This window comes from Podarcis bocagei (assembly GCF_964188305.1).
Source record: "Podarcis bocagei genome assembly, chromosome: 3".
NCBI lineage: Eukaryota > Metazoa > Chordata > Lepidosauria > Squamata > Lacertidae > Podarcis > Podarcis bocagei.
The window spans coordinates 84,488,657-84,505,183 of record NC_138127.1 but is presented as its reverse complement, the minus strand read 5'-3'; the positions used below and the strand labels follow the sequence as shown (position 1 = coordinate 84,505,183).

Here is a 16,527-nt window from a genome sequence, read left to right as displayed (position 1 = left end):
CTGGCGCGTTCCACTTCTTCCCTTTCCCAAACAAAATTGGTTGTTGTTTTTATTTATTTATTTAAGTCATTGTTTTTGCAAATGAAAACATAGAAGAAGAAGAAGAAGATGAGGAGGAGGAGGAGGAGTTTGGACTTGATATCCTGCCTTTCACTCCCCTTAAGCAGCCTCAAAGTGGCAAACAATCTCCTTTCCCTTCCTCCCCCACAATAAACACTCTGTGAGCTAAGTGAGGCTGAGAGACTTCAAATAAGTGTGACTAGCCCAAGGTCACCCAGCAGCTGCATGTGGAGGAGCGGAGACGCGAACCCGGTTCACCAGATTATGAGTCCACCGCTCTTAACCACTACACCACGCTGGCTCTCAGTTCAGTTCAGTTCAGTTGACTACCACAGCCCCAGAAATATAACTGGGCACCAACCAAACCCTCAACCTGAGAAAGGTTCGTTCGTCCAGTTAGAGGTGGGGTCAAGGCTTTTCAGAAGCCCCTGTCAAGATCTGCCTCTATCAAAGGGGGAAACCCACAGAGTGGGTCAGCTCCCATCATCCCCAGCCAACATGGCCAATGGTCAGGAAACAGCAGGAGTTGTAGGCCAGCAGCATCTTGGGGACACCACAGAATAATAGAATTGTAGAGTTGGAAGGGAACCTGAGCATCATCTAGTCCAACCCCCCCCTTGCATTGCAGGAATATGCAGCTGCCTGCAACCTTGGTGTTATCAGCAACACGCTCTAACCAACTGAACTACCCAGGCACCTTGCTGGCTACATCTACTGTATTCTTTAAACAGAGAAGGCTATTATTACAAGACTTCAACACCCCTGCAAGCGGATAAACGGCACTCAAAACTAAAGCAAGCAACAGTGAAGTTATCAGCTGTCTTGGGAAAACCCCAAAGGTTTGCAGAAGTACAAACAAGAAAGTTGGGGAATAAAGGAGCCAAGCCAAAAGTAGCCCAATGAGAACTGAGCATGCTCAGTGGCCGCAGAATGCTAACTGGTGGGGATTGAATGAAAAACGGAAGAGGAGGAATGGAATGCTTAGCTGACTAAAGCCCTAACTAAAAGCTCTCCACGCTGCAACACTTTGTTGCAGGTCCCATTAGTAAAGACATAGCACTGTAAGTCTCTCATGCTTTCCACACCCTTGAGAAGACAATGCATGCAACAGGCATCTCGGCTGTTACGGGTGTACATGAGTGCATGGCTGCAGTCCACAATGAATACAGATCACCCTGGCACAGACGCCTTGGCACACTGTTAGGAGCAGGTGAGCTACAGCGATCAGGTGGCTTTCAGGTGTGTCCTATTTCGGTATTTACTCAGATGTCAGACAAGGCGGCGACAGCAGGGAAGCTATGATCTACAAGCCACTTAAGCGGTTTACTCACATTGGCTTCAATGGGGCTAAGTCTAAAATCCCAAGGAACAGATGATTCACACATGCACGTACATTAGAACCAGAGAACTTTGGGTCTTTCCGTGTGGCGCTTGGGACTCTCCTTAGCCCGAACCCCTTCTCCTCAAGACATACCTGCTCAAGAGTCCTGCTCCACGCCCTCCTGGAGCGCTTTGGCGCAGCTGAAATGTAACCTACTGTACAAAGATAAGTCATATCTGTTGTTCCACTTTTGCCCACCACTAGCATGTCTGTTAGGGGTCTGTTTTGTCTGTTAAGGGTGTGGAGCTGCAATATCGAGAGTTCACTGGGAAGCATTGATGGTTAACCCCCCACCCCTGAGAATTATAGCTCTGAGTAGGGAATAGGTGTCTCCTGCCAACTCTCATCAGTCGTCACCCTTAACAAATTAAAATTCCCAGAAGAGGCCAAAGACCGAACAGAATGTTTAGGGAAGGAGGGAAATCTTTTATACATTAGTTAGTTCTTCAACACATATTAACCTCCTTCAGGGAACTTTTGGTGGTTTTTTATTTCATTTCTTTCGAAGTCCATTTAAAGAGCAAAATGGCAACCACACTAACACTTGAGGTCACTTAACCCAGAAGGTTTAAAATCACAAAAGCAGCTGAATGTGTGATTGTAAGGAGGTTTCAAAATATTTTGAAAAAATGAATAAAACCTGTAGTTTCCAAAACAGAGGAGCATCTTGAGAATATATTAGAATGGCAGGGAGCCTCGGGCCTAGGAGCCAAAAGTGGCCCCTAAACCTCTCTACTTGGCCCTCGGGATTCTCATCAGAATCCCAGGCCACAAACCCTGGCTGGCTGGCATCCTGGACAGAAGCATTCCCATGTTATAACATTTTGCTGCAGTCCCCGTTTATAAAGGATATTATTGTTATTCATCTGTACTACCTAACGCAAGGGCAGAAACCAGTGGCCCTCAATATGTCATGGGACGACATCTGCGATCATACCTGATCATTGGCTATACTGGCTGTGGCCAGTCATCTTGGAGGACCTCAGGTCGCTCAGGAGTCTTGTATCACCTTAAAAAGCAACACATTTTATCTCTGGCATTACTTAGCCCATGGGTAGGCAAACTAAGGCCTGGGGGCCGGATCCAGCCCTATCGCCTTCTAAATGCAGCCCGCGGACGGTCTGGGAATCAGTGTGTTTTTACATGAATAGAATGTGTCCTTTTATTTAAAATGCATCTCTGGGTTATTTGTGGGGCATAGGAATTTGTTCATTATTATTTTTCAAAATATAGTCCAGGCCCCCACAAGATCTGAGGGACAGTGGACCGGCCCCCTGCTGAAAAAGTTTGCTGACCTTTGACTTAGCCCATATAAACTTCTGTCACAGTAAATGCTTCTACGTGGGTGTCTATTGTGCCCTCCCAATCCACACATCAAAATGCCAGCTCACATTCCTGCCCCCCCCCCATTTTCACCTGGATTTCTGGGAAGAATCTGTTAAATTATGACTATTTGTATAACATCAAGCTCCTGTCTTGAAGCATCAATCTTCACTTGATTTCACTAGGACAACCCCTGTGGAATCTGTGAATTTGAGAGAGAACCTGGGAATGGTACTATTATTGTTAAAAGTATTATTATTATGGGCTGCATCACAGCTCTCCTGCTAATGTCCCCCCCCCCAAGAAAGGCATGCTATAATTGCGTTTGAATGAGCTGAGCTCTCTCAACATCTGCAGTTTTGAAGGAGAAGCAAAGGCAACTGCCATGAGCCCAGAGTTACAGTTGCACCAGCTGGTACATTGATATGAAAAGCAGGCGAAACCTTCAAGGCCTGGCAGCAAAACAGTGGGGGGGGGGGAGTTTCACTGCATGGCTAAGACCAGTTTGATAGCACCATACCAGAGCACATTCAAATAGATAACCAATTTTCTGGATTTGCTTTAAATGCTTTTTAAAAAGTGAGATCTGGGAGGGTTTGTTTACACCAACAGCCATCCCCTCCTTTTCTTGCCAGATTAACTGCATGAACACAAGAGATATGGGCTCCAGAAGAAAAGAAAAATGATTAAATGATTCAAAGGCAGAACTTGTGAGAGAGTCTGCAGGATATCCTTTTGTTAGAGAGAGAGAGAGAAGTTTGATCAGGGGAATAAAAACAGGCCATTGTTGACACTACAAAATGGACTTGGTGGTCCGGCTACCTTTCTCTGTGGTATTAAACAGAATTCTGAGCATCAGAATTAACGGAGGGCGGTTATACATTTAAATATAAGAATAAAGGCTGGAGTTGATGTAGAGACCCTGCTAGGTTGCAAACTGGGAAGAGAATTAAGGCAAGAGTCTGTCAACACTACTAAAAATAATAAAAATTTATTATTAAGCCCCACTGAACTCAGCAGGCATTACATGTGAGCCTATAATAAGATCACTTACAACAATTAAGAGCTCATTATTACCAACTGCCTTCTAGGATAGCACTCAGCTCATCAGGAGGATTATTATACTATTATTACCGTCATTATGAATCAATTGCCAGTGACAGGAGAATCAGCTAGAGTCCTCAATTTTAAGCAGAGCTCCCACTTCTGATTCTTGTCATCTGGACTAGAAAAAGTCAGCAAAGTGCTGTGGGCGGGGGGAGGGGGGAGATGAGGTAATACTGCGCACAGCAAAGAAAACGCTTTTCCTGCAGTGCCTTCGCTGGCAAACAAGAAACTTGTGCCTGGGTTTTGTGCAGAATCGCGTGCTTGTTTCCTACTCAGAACAGGAGGCTAGTCTCACTGAGCTTAATGCAAGTGCAAGATTGTGCATGCTTTACTCAGAAGCAAGTCTCACTGAGTTCAATTAGTCTTACTCCTGACTTCAGGGAACCAACAGCAGTTTTCATCTATAAACTGCTACTTGCACAAAGCAATCCCATGCACAGAGAAGTAAACCCTTCTGTGCTCCATGGAATAACATTATACAGTACTGTACTGAATGCATGCACAGAGGATGGCAGCCTGTAGTAGTTTTGCAGCCCGATTGCAAGCGGAGTGGCAAGCTCTACTACAATGGTAAAGCGCCCGCCCGCCTTACACGCAGAAGGTCTCAGGTTCAAATCCCGGCATCTCCGGGTGCAGAGCTGAGTGCTACTCCTGCCCAGAGCTGCTGCCAATCAGTGTAGGCTATACTGAGCTAGATGGGGCAACGGTCTGACTCGGTATGGTGCAGTTGCCTCTGTACGGAGCGGTAAGCATGCATCGGATCCGGCTGTGTTAAGTCTGCCCATACCCGGGCTGCAAGTTTTCCTGTTTGTTTGCCACAGCAGCAGAAACTGCAAAGGCTCTTTCCGGAGCGCGCAACGCTCAGATCGGCCAAGAAAAGAAAGCGGCGCGTCTATCGCGCTTCGCGAAGACGAATTCGGAGCAAGATCGCCGCCACTGCTCCGACCCCCGACCCCAATACCTCTTGGTAAGACGACGAAGTCTCTTGTCTATTCATGGCACCAGCGAAGAGAAAGGCAGCGGAGAGACTCGATCAACAGGCAGTTGCAAAAGAAGCCGGGATCTGGCGAGGCAGCTGCGGAAGCGACAAGTGGATCAAAGAGGATCGGGCGTAACGGGACACACATTCTCCGGCCGGGAGGCGCACAGCGCAAGCGCGAGAGACCTCACCGTTTCCTCCAGAAACTTACTTGCGTGCACCCCGCACCTTGGGTCTGCACGGCTTGTTGCTTACACCGAGGGGGGGGGGTGTAGAGAAGGGGATGATGGGAAATGTAGTTTGTGGCCTGGAAGCATTGGGCTGGACTCGGGGCTTCTGGGGAAGCGCCGGGTTCGAAATGTGCCGAGCAAGGGTTTGGTGTCAGCGTTGCTTGTGCAGGTTCTTTGCTGTTCGCTTGTGTTCCTTTGGTGGTGAGAGGTTGGGGTTAGCCTAGGGGGTGGTTATTCATTTGTAGTTGGCTATGGTGGTCTTTGTTTTCATGTGTCAGTGGGGTGGGTGGGTGTTTTGGATCAGGTTAGCCATATTGATTTGTATTCTGTTTGTATATTATTGTCAGTGTCTTGTTGTATGTGATATGTGTTTGTGATAAAGGGGAGCCATACCAGGGTGAAGGCATCTTCTTCTATATGTCCCCGTGTCAGGTTCGGTTTATTGGTTAATTTTTCTAGTAGGGCTGTTTCCTGCGTTAAGACATTTAAAACGGCATAATACCACTTCTAACAGCCGTGGCTTCCCCCGACGTATTTTGGACACTCTAGTTTGTAAGGGTGCTGAAAGAGGCTAGGTTCATAGAATTGTAGAGTTGGGTGGTGAACCACGGGGGTCAACTAGTTCAACTCCCTGCAGTGCATGAATCAGCGTGGGACTTGAACCCAGGACACTGAAATTAAGAGCCTTGCTCTACTGACTGAGCTAAGAGACTCCTTTGTTCTTGCAAAACTACAGTTCTCCGTAGTTTAACCATCAATCTATCTTCTCAGGGAGCTCTAGGAATTGTAGTTCTGTGAGGGGTATAGGGGGTTTCCTAACAACTCTCGGCATCCATACAAACTACAATTCCCAGGATTATGGCGCCCTCGCCTGCATAGGAATGCAGTGTCGGTTGATGGGTTGGATAAACAACTACAGTATAAAACATGCAAATGTTTAAATCGTTTCCCTTGATTAATTGGGCAGATTTTTTTTTTTAATGAATGCATTTAAGCACATGTCCTTATAAATATCTTGCGCTTACACAGGAGGTAACATGCCTTTCCAGTGTCATGTTTGCAGCACTGAAAAGCAAAGTTACACGCATGTCTTCTGTAGTGCAAGGTTTCATTTTAAAACGTAGGGGTGATGTTAAAGGCTCGCGAAGGGCATGCATCTAAAGCATATTTCTGTTTCAGGGTGCTGGGAACTGTAGCTTTGTACGGAATATAAACTACAGTTCCCAGGAGTCTTCGCGGGGGTGGGAGCGTGCGTGCTTTGGATGTATGACGCGCAGGCAGTGTAGTCGCATCGCGGAAAGGAAGGCGTAGAGAAAAGCAAGCGGGAGAAGTTTGCTTTCGAGAAACCCGATCCCTGCGGCTCCTTTCCCCCGCCCCTCGAAGTCTTGGCCGCCATCCGGCGCAGGAGGAGCGCCATGGCCGGCGGCTTGGCGGCGGCGCTGGTCCTGCTCGCCTCGGCCCTCCTGGGCTTCCGCGAGGGGCGGGCCGAGCAGGAGCTGCGCTTCAAGCCCGCGCCCCGCCAGAGACCCGTGCGCCTCTTCACCGAATCCGAGCTGGCGAGATACGGCGGGCAGCAGGTACGGAGGGAGGCCGGGAGGGCGCTTTCCCGGGAGAAGGCGGCGGGCCAGGGCCGAGCTGAGGCTGCGAGGAGCGGCTGCTGGCCGAGGATTTAGGGCGCAAGGGCGGATTTCGCTGGCTTTGAGCGATCCGGCGCGGGAAGCCAGCCGAGATCGGGTTTGCCTTGGGTTGTTTTGGTTTGCAGACGCTGCTAGCGGCAGGCTAAAATGTGGGCGCAAGAGTATAGACGGAAGAGTTTTGCACCTCTTGGTAGGATCCGGATTAGAACTCAAAACAGCGACGGGTGCCGTTTTGCCTCGCGTTTGGTTCCCGTTGCTATGAATGGAAGGGCGTCGAGTGCGAACTCATTGAATGAACGCGGTGGGTTTTCTGAGTAAACAAGCCCCCACAGAAGCAGGCTGCTCAGGTGCGCACTTACCATAGCTGTCAACTTTTCCCTTTTCTTGCGAGGAATCCTATTCGGAATAAGGGAATTTCACTTTAAAAAAAGGGAAACGTTGACAGCTATGACACTTCTAGTGCTTGGGTCAAAGTCTCAGCAGGATTTGTTTCCTCCTTCTCCCAAGTAAGCATGCCGTAAGGAATTCACATTTCTTCCTTTCGTCTCTCTCACAGTGTGTGAGCTGCAAGTTCATAGCCATCCCCATACAGCCCACCTGCAGATTTCTGCCCTCCCTAAAGGAGACAAGCCTGACTCCTTCCAGGTTTAGTAACCGGAAACAAAGCTGCCAGTCTTCCCCCAAACTTGTGCTCTGTAGATGCTTTATCCTAAAACTCCCACACTCCTTTAGTGATTTTAACTTGTTTTGTCAGACAAGGCTCTCTCTCTTAACTTGATTTGTGCCATTTTTGGATTGTCTGGGGAAAAGAAGCTTACAAAATTATATTGGATGATTTTTAAAGATATATATCTTAAAAATGAGTCTTTTTTGGGGGGGGGGAAATGTATTTTCAGGAGGATCAGCCTATTTACATAGCTGTGAAGGGCGTGGTGTTTGATGTCACCTCTGGAAAAGGTGAGTTAACTTTCTAACAAGAGGCTTCCTCCCTCCCTTCCCATCTCTGGCTCTGTTTCAGAGGCAGAAATCTCAGCCCTGCAGCCTCAGCTACTATAGGGCATCCTTAAGAAAGCTCCATATTTCCTAACCTGCTGTCCGCCAGATGTTCAGGACCACAGCTCCCATCAGCCCCAGCTAGCGTTGTCCTGGGATATTCTTGAAAGGGAGAGGAGAACAGAAGATTAGTAATATATAATCACAATTGAAATCTCTTCCAGTACCTTCCCTCTCCCGCCTCCAAAGTTATTTCCTCTCCATCAAAAAGTGCCCAAAGGATTCCTCACAACTCTGAATTCCTTCTTACCTGACCAGGCCTAGTAATGTTCCTAGCTTTGCTGTCTGTGGCTAAACTTGCCTCAGGAAGGAAGGCATGTTCCCCCCCCCCCAGGCCTCCAATTCCTGTAAACTGCTTTGAGCGTGGTTTTTTTGGTGGAAAAGCGGCATACAAATGAAGAAGAAGAGGAGGAGTTTGGATTTGATATCCCGCTTTATCACTACCCGAAGGTCTCAAAGCGGCTAACATTCTCATTTCCCTTCCTCCCCCACAACAAACACTCTGTGAGGTGAGTGGGGCTGAGAGACTTCAGAGAAGTGTGACTGGCCCAAGGTCACCCAGCAGCTGCATGTGGAGGAGCAGGGAATCGAACCCGGTTCCCCAGATTATGAGACTACTACTCTTAACCACTGCACCACACTGGCTCATTTCAGTCACACTGAAATGACTGTATCTTCTCAGCAGCCATCTGCACAGCTCTGCCCCTTTCACCTGCGTTCTTTCATGGTGCTGGCTATTACATTAGCCAGGCAGCGAGCTGTAGCAATGGACTTTATTTATAAAAAATTTGTTTACAGCCTGGTGCCAATCAGAGAAGGGCCAAACCGGGTGGCTGCAGTTGCCGCTGACTTCATTTACTCACAATGCCTCTCGGGTCTGACTTAAGGTTGCTGTGTTTGAGGGAAACAAAGGAGGCATCGGGGGAAATTAAGGTGCTTCTTTAAGTGCTGGGCCTTAAAAATGAAGAAAAAGTAAGCCAACACACGCACACAAAGGATGCTGGAGCAGCCTTGTTGGCACCTGCTGGAGTTTGTAGGCCCTGACATTTGCCCAACCACGCTGGATGCCAGCGCTGGGCCTGGTTACCTCACCCAAAAACGTGCATCGCCCCCTTTCAGCACATCACCATTTAAATCCACTTGGCTGCCTCCTAGGTGGTTAGTTGGTTGCCACCTGCCGTCATCTTCTGTGCACTGAGCCTCATTATTTAAAATACGGGATGCCCTCAGATCACGTGCAGGTCTTCCATTAGTGCTGTGTTAGTAATATAATTACAGTGGTACCCCGCAAGACGAACGCCTCGCGAGACGAAAAACTCGCAAAATGAAAGGTTTTTTCGTTTTCGAGTTGCCTCGCAAGACGAATTTCCCTATGGGCTTGCTTCGCAAGACGAAGCTTGCCCCGGGGACAGCGGGTCTTCTCTTTTGAAGCAAGGGGCTGCAGGGAGATCGCTATCTCCCCGCAGCCCCTTGCTTCAAAAGAGGTCCAGGGGCAGCGGGAAGCTAAGCGCTTCTTCCCTGCTGCCCCCCGACGTCTTTTGCAGCAAGGGGCTGCAGGGAGATCGCTATCTCCCTGCAGCCCCTTGCTGCAAAAGACGTCCGGGGGAAGCGGGGAAGAAGCCACTTCCCCCGGACGTCTTTTGCAGCAAGGGGCTGCAGGGAGATAGCGATCTCCCTGCAGCCCCTTGCTGCAAAAGACGTCGGGGGGCAGCAGGGAAGAAGCCGCTTCCCCCGGACGTCTTTTGCAGGGTTGCCGGCATGCCGAAGCCTGCGCGCGCTGACATCAGCGCCGCGAAGCCTGGGAGCGCTGATGTCAGCGCGCGCAGGCTTCGGCATGGCGGCAACCCTCCGCCAGCAGCGGCAGCACTGCCGCTGCTGGCGGAGAGGTCCGCGAAGCCTGGGAGCGCTGATGTCAGCGCGCGCAGGCTTCGGCATGGCGGCAACCCTCCGCCAGCAGCGGCAGCGCTGCCGCTGCTGGCGGAGAGGTCCGCGAAGCCTGGGAGCGCTGATGTCAGCGCGCGCAGGCTTCGGCATGGCGGCAACCCTCCGCCAGCAGCGGCAGCGCTGCCGCTGCTGGCGGAGAGGTCCGCGAAGCCTGGGAGCGCTGATGTCAGCGCGCGCAGGCTTCGGCATGCCGGCAACCCTCCGCCAGCAGCGGCAGCGCTGCCGCTGCTGGCGGAGAGGTCCGCGAAGCCTTGGCCGGACAGCTTTTGAAGGCAGGCGGGGGGGGGGGAGCAAAGACTTTCGCCCCCGCCAGCCTTCAGAAGAGGAAGGCTGGCGGGGGGCAAAAGTCTTTGTCCCCCCTGCCTGCCTTCCCAGGGGCTTTTAAATCGCCCCGGACAGCGGAGAAGTCCTCCGCTGTCCGGGGCGATTTTAAAATGCCGCCCGCCAGCATTTTAAGATCGCCCCGGACAGCGGAGAAGTCCTCCGCTGTCCCGGGGTTTTTTAAAATGCTGGGGGTGGGAAGAAAAGCCCTTGCCCCCCCCAGCCTTCAGAAGAGGTCCGGGGACAGACTGTCCCCGGACCTGGTCTGAAGGCGGTTTCCCTAGGAACGCATTAATTGATTTTCAATGCATTCCTATGGGAAACCGTGCATCGCAAGACGAAAAAACCGCAAGACGAAGAGAATTGCGGAACGAATTAATTTCGTCTTGCGAGGCACCACTGTAACTTGTCACTTTCATGGCCAGGAAGGCCGATAAGTGCATTAAGTGGACGTCTTTCTCATATTGTACAATGGAAGCTAAAGTTCTGTTGCGTTGGAATCTAATTTTTTTTAAGGTTCTGGCATTGTACAAGGAAGATAAAACATACAAACCTCCAAATGTTGTCCAGAGACCAGATATTTGATGCGCTCGGCTCTTGAGCCATCAGATGTTTGTGGGGTTTTTCTACCCTCACGGTTTTCTAACTTGTTCCTTGTTCTAAAAGAAAATAGCCTTTTTTTCTGAAATACCACGGACATCATTAAATATTAGAAGTACCATGAGAGGTTTGGTTTTTTTAAGGGTAATGAATTTTAGCTTAATTTCATTGAAACTTTATTTTCTCTTCCTTGGACAGAGTTTTATGCGAAAGGAGCACCGTACAATGCGCTAGCTGGCAAAGATTCCACACGAGGGATTGCAAAGATGTCGCTTGATCCGGTGGATCTCACGCATGATACAGTAAGAAAAAGAGAGATGTGTTCTTTGCGGCATGAGCTGAGGCCACAGTCCTGCACGTCACTTTACTTGCATCTGGGCCTAAATTGTTGTTGGCAGCTAGCTGTTGCCTCCGGCACATGCAGGATCAAGACATCTGGTGGGTGGAAGCGATCTCTGCATAGCTTCCTCTCCCTTTTGAATAGTCATATACAGCACAGTGACTATATTTGCTCTCTCTTCCCTCCCTCCCCTTGCACAGACCTTAACTCATTTTCATATTTCATTTAGGTGGGCCTTACAGAAGAGGAGCTGCAGTCTCTGGAGGAAACCTTCCAAAATGTCTACAAAGCCAAATATCCCATTGTCGGCTATACTGCCCAAAGAATTCTCAATGAAGATGGCAGCCCTAATCCAAACTTCAAACCCGAAGATCAGCCACACTTCACCATTAAGGATGAGTTTTGACCCAGTGGCGTTGCGGTTCTCAGAAGCCGCGGGTGCTGTCCTGCATTACAACAGAAAATAGACAAAAGCAGGATGTGTGGCTGATAGCAGGACGAACCCTCGGAAAACTGAGTGGCGTAGCATGCCTGTGACAGGATGTATTTTTTTACATCTTTAAGGGTAAAACTAGGTACCAGATGCTTACTATGCTATCTTGGCTCTGCAGCTGATGAGCCAGTAACATCATGGTAAATGTGGAATTTATTTTAGTCCAATTCTCTCCTCCCCAGGGAAATTTTCCATGCCTTTCTTATCTACCTGTCACTTGGCTAACTAAATACGAGTCTTTATGAGAAGGGCGGTGCTTGCAACAAAAGGCTGCAGCGTGGAGCGTTACTGGTTCAGGGTGCCAGCCAGCCATGCCAGCTTGAAGTATTCCATTCCACCCGCCCACTGTTCTGTTCTCTCCCCCCGGACAACAGTAAATTATTCTGCGCCCACTGAGCATGCTCCATCTCAGTGGGCTGTGTTTGTGGTTCTTTTCTTTCTACAAACTTTGCAGTAAACCAAGGCCGCTCATGGCCTCCCTCTCTCGTTTTATATTCATTTTATTTATTTACTGCCTTCCTAAACTGCATAATAGTCAAAGCTTTCTGGGTGGGCTCCAGATTTTCTTGGGTTGTGGACAGGACACAGAACATGCCTGCAGATATGAACCTTGCACTGCGTACTTTGTTATGGTTGTTTCGTAATGACTTCAATATTTCGAGTTTCTTTATCCTGAGATTAACTGCATCTGTGTTTTGTCATCTTAGATATAAATTGGGTCCCCTGTATTATTATTTTTAACTGTCTCACTGCGGCTTGGTCATATTTTATTTACTTCAGTCCTCTGGAGAGAGGGCTGCGTTGTGGTTTTTTGTTCCCCTCCCCTCCTAGTTAACCTAATTTACATCATCTCCAGTTTCTACCAGGGAAAGACATGCCCTTATCCATCTGTCAGAGTCCTATTAGGAAATCTCTTGGGCTTTAATTTGCATAGCTCCCGGAGAACATGCATGCTTATGCTAGACAAATTGATGCTAACCACAGAGCTGCAGTAGCCTAAGGAGATTGTGTCCTGTTATGTTGATTTACCTGAGAGGCTGAATTAGCAAGATGACACTGAGCAGCCACTCTGGATTCTTCAAAGATAATTTGTTCTGTTGCATTAAGCTCCCCACTGTTTGATTTCAAAGAACAGACGATTACACATCCCTCTCACGGGAGGTTGTGTGTCATACACACTAATAAATAAATGAAAATAATCGAGAACTAGTTGCTTTGCATGCAGAAGGTTCAAAGTTCAGTCCCTAATTTATTTTGGTTAGGGCTGGAAGAGATCCCTGCCTGAAACCCTGGAGAGTCTCTTCCAATCACTGCAGACATTACTGAGCTAGTTGAAGCCAATGGTCTGACTCACTATAAGGCAACTTCCTGCATTAAAACTGGGTTTTGATTCAGGAAGTCCCTGCCCTCAGGTACCACTTTGGCCATAGGAAGCTGTTTTATACCTGGACAGGCTGCGTGTTAGAAACTCAAATATATAAGCTATTGCCAAATGGAAATTTAATCCTAGGTTGTGGATGTCACAACGGAATGTCTAGGCACTTTTTTTCTTTTTGCAATGAAACATTATTATTAATTTCATTTCTATACCGCTTTACATTTTAAAGGCAAAATCTCAAAGTGGTTTACAACACATTAAAATATCAGATAAAACCACCCAGAATAAAACTAATTCAAGCTTCAAGGAAAACAACAACTCAGATCCTTCTCTAAGTGACATTTCGCTTTCTCCAGTTGTCAACCTGGCGTCCAGAAATCTCCATGTGGTTGCAATTGGACAAGCGCCAGTCACATTAATTAGTAGCGGGAGAGAACGTAACCTCAATTGTGGTCAGCATCCGTCAGCAGAAGAAATTTTCTTCCAGGGTTCTGTCGTCATATTGTGGAAGCGAAACTGCAGAAGCCCTTTCAGTTTGTGGTTTGCAGAAACGGGAGATAGTACAGAAAACTGTGCACTTCGCTCCCATTTCTAAGAATAATAGCTGTGGAAGTGTTATGAGCAGCTATGCCTTGGCAAATCTGAGAAATAGTTCCTTATAACCCATTCCCACATTTCTCTAAATTTAAATTTCTGTTCTTTTACCAATAACTACTCAAAGCAGCTTATGAGCAAAAACAAACCACCCATTAAATATTACAGTGGTGCCTCGCAAGACGAAATTAATCTGTTCCGCGAGTCTCTTCGTCTAGCGGTTTTTTCGTCTTGCGAAGCAACCCTATTAGCGGCTTAGCAGATTAGCGCTATTAGCGATTTAGCGGCTATTAAAGGCTTAGCGGATTAGCGGCTAAAAGGCTATTAGCGGCTTAGCGGCTTAGAAAAAGGGGGGGAAAGCGGAAAAAAATCGGAACACTCGCAAGACGTTTTTGTCTTGCAAAGCAAGTCCATAGGGAAAATCGTCTTGCGAAGCAGCTCAAAAACGGAAAACCCTTTCGTCTAGCGGATTTTCCGTCTTGCGAGGCATTCGTCTTGCGGGGCACCACTGTAGTTTACAATAATAATGAAAAACTGGATTTAGACAAGCAATCAATAAAAGCAATTTATTATCAGAAAGGGCAGTGAAACTAAGAGCCTCTGGGTGTGCACACCTGAATCCATGTCCACACAGAAAGCTTTGGGACATCTTTGTCATCATCTGTGTCCTTACAAGGGTATACAAAACAAATGGGTATTGTAGTGCAGAAGCAAAACACAAAGGCTGTGCCAGGTGTGTGTTTAGCCAAGAATAACCTATTGATGGTGAATTCCATGGGACAAGTACGAAGATTTATTTCGGCGGCCACAGATGCAAAGGCTTCCCATTTGTCTACGACCCATTCCAACCAACCTGGAAATCCTGTTGTTTCATTTCAGGCTGTGGCTTCTCATGCAAAGAAAAGGCCTTCCGCATCCTCTAGAGCTGAAAACTAGTGCGTCCTGGACAAGAACATGAAGGGAAGGCGTTTAACAGTGCAATGACCCCCCCTCCCAAACCCCAAGGGCTGTCAGTGCATTGCAAGATGTTGATTCAGGTGTGTGCTCTCTAGTAAAAAAATTTGTGGTGGAATTTATATTCAGTAACAGATGTTCAGGTTTATATGCTCCTCTCTGAGTTTCATTCATAGGTAAAAACACTGTTGCCTTAAGGAGCAATCCTATTGTTTTATTATTATTATCTAGCCCTGGGCAACCCAAAGGGACTTAACAACCAGACAGTAAACCTTACATAGATACATTAGAAGAAGAAGAAGAGTTTGGATTTGATTTCCTGCTTTATCACTCCCTTTTTTTTTAAAGGAGTCTCAAAGTGGCTAACATTCTCCTTTCCCTTCCTCCCCCACAACAAACACTCTGAGGTGAGTGGGGCTGAGAGACTTCAGAGAAGTGTGACTAGCCCAAGGTTACCCAGCAGCTGTATGTGGAGGAGCGGAGACGCGAACCCGGTTCCCCAGATTACGAGTCCACCGCTCTTAACCACTGTACCACACTGGCTCTCGCCAGAGGAAAGAGAACTGCATTAAAAACATCCCAACCATTTCTAAAAGGCCACAGATAGTTAAAGGTCAAAGGCTTGGTTATAGAGGAAAGTGTTTTGCCTGCCACCTAAAAATACATATTTATGGCCCAGGAAGCCTTTTCTTGTTGGGTACCAGTCTCTGCATCAGAAGGACCATGTCACAAAATGCAGGTGTAACATCAGTGTTACAGGAAGATATGTTGGTGCAGATGTTTTAAGCAGGGTAACAAAGAAGGTAAGTTCTGTTTGAAGAAGGTTATCACAACTATCCTCGTCTTTTGCTGGCAGCTATGTGCATGCATGTTTTTGCCACCAGAGGGCAGTGTGGTTCAAACAATAAGCGGACAGCCACCCAGGGTTGGCAAAAGTGGGCATTGTGGCACTTGGTAGTATGGAGAGGCACAAGTTTCAACACATGCCCGTGACAAGTATAAAATATGAAAACCCATTAATTTAAATAGATATTTCTCGGGTGTATGCAAAGCCTCAAAGCAAATGTACCAAAAGAGATGTGATTTGGTTTGTTGTAACATATCATTTCCTGAGATTTCAGAAGCCCAGTAGATGGGAGAGCTGATATTCCACTGTACCTCCCTATGCCATTTCATTGTTACACCTACATGGACCCATGTCTGCAGGGTAAGAATCGCATTGGGCCAGAAGACAGTCTGTACATGCTTTACTCGGTTTTGCAGCTGGTGCTAAGCAGGTCTGGGCCCATGAGTTGCCTCATGGGGAGACTGACTGAGAAGGCAGCAGGAGCTGCTTTGAACTCTTCTAAGGAAGGGGGTGGTATTTGTGTGACAGATAAATGTATCAAGGAAGGACAGGTGAACTTGAGTTAAATGGGTTAGGAGCACTGGAAGATGCCCAATCAGACTATGATTCTCATTCCGCTCTACAGTGGTACCTCAGGTTAAGAACTTAATTCGTTCCGGAGGTCCGTTCTTAACCTGAAACTGTTCTCAACCTGAAGCACCACTTTAGCTAATGGGGCCTCCCACTGCCGCCGTGCGATTTCTGTCCGTAGCTCGAAGCAAAGTTCTTAACCCGAAGTACTATTTCTGGGTTAGCGGAGTCTGTAACCTGAAGCGTCTGTAACCTGAAGCGTCTGTAACCCGAGGTACTACTGTATTGTCTACACCAGGGGTAGTCAACCTTTTTATACCTACCGCCCACTAATGCATCTTTCTTGATGGTAAAATTTCCTTACTGCCCACCAGTGCTTCAGCTTGTGCCGTAGAACCCCCTACCGCCCACCTAGAATCCCGAAACGCCCACTAGTTGGCAGTAGGGACCAGGTTGACAACCCCTGGTCTACACTGCAGTCATCTCCCCACTTATGCAGGGGTATGTTCCCGGATACTGCACATATACGTGAACTCACGTATAGTTGGGAACACCATCTAAAAAGCTTGTGAACCCCCTCTAAACTTCTGGAAACCAAATCCACAAAAATCTGCCAAGCTCCACCACAATCACTGCCTGAAAACCTCCTTTCTCAAACTCCAACTCTCCACAGGCCTCGAAGCAAAAGCTCCTGGGATTGTTAGCCGTTTTCCTGC

General features: G+C 47.8%; 2 protein-coding genes across 3 annotated transcripts in view; one reads left to right on the top strand and one right to left on the bottom strand.

Annotated features, from left to right (window-relative positions):
* Positions 1 to 16,527, bottom strand: part of PACC1 (proton activated chloride channel 1) — an 84,895-nt gene that overhangs the window by 16,342 nt on the left and 52,026 nt on the right. The window contains exons 2-3 of one of the 2 annotated variants that reach the window (XM_081186101.1): positions 14,294 to 14,382; positions 7,806 to 7,872 (exon numbers count right to left, since the gene is read on the bottom strand). Coding sequence is in view for 1 of the 2 variants with exons in the window: in XM_081186100.1 (XP_081042226.1) it covers positions 4,833 to 4,868 (36 nt within the window). In the remaining variant the exon portion in view is untranslated. Of the gene's footprint in view, positions 1 to 4,832; positions 5,007 to 7,805; positions 7,873 to 14,293; positions 14,383 to 16,527 lie in introns of those variants that run through there. The other variant, XM_081186100.1, reaches the window with a different exon arrangement.
* Positions 6,460 to 12,214, top strand: NENF (neudesin neurotrophic factor). The gene is made up of 4 exons (XM_081186134.1): positions 6,460 to 6,657; positions 7,614 to 7,674; positions 10,834 to 10,937; positions 11,205 to 12,214. Exons 1-4 carry the CDS (start codon positions 6,496 to 6,498, stop codon positions 11,379 to 11,381), a joined length of 504 nt encoding a protein of 167 aa, XP_081042260.1. The 5' UTR covers positions 6,460 to 6,495; the 3' UTR covers positions 11,382 to 12,214.

What these genes read in the sequence shown, in the direction of transcription:
- NENF (XM_081186134.1), top strand. Translation starts at nt 6,496, where the DNA reads ATGGCCGGCGGCTTGGCGGCGGCGCTGGTCCTGCTCGCCTCGGCCCTC. An exon ending in CGAGATACGGCGGGCAGCAG is followed by an intron (nt 6,658 to 7,613) that starts GTACGGAGGGAG and finishes ATGTATTTTCAG; the next exon opens with GAGGATCAGCCTATTTACAT. An exon ending in TGGATCTCACGCATGATACA is followed by an intron (nt 10,938 to 11,204) that starts GTAAGAAAAAGA and finishes TATTTCATTTAG; the next exon opens with GTGGGCCTTACAGAAGAGGA.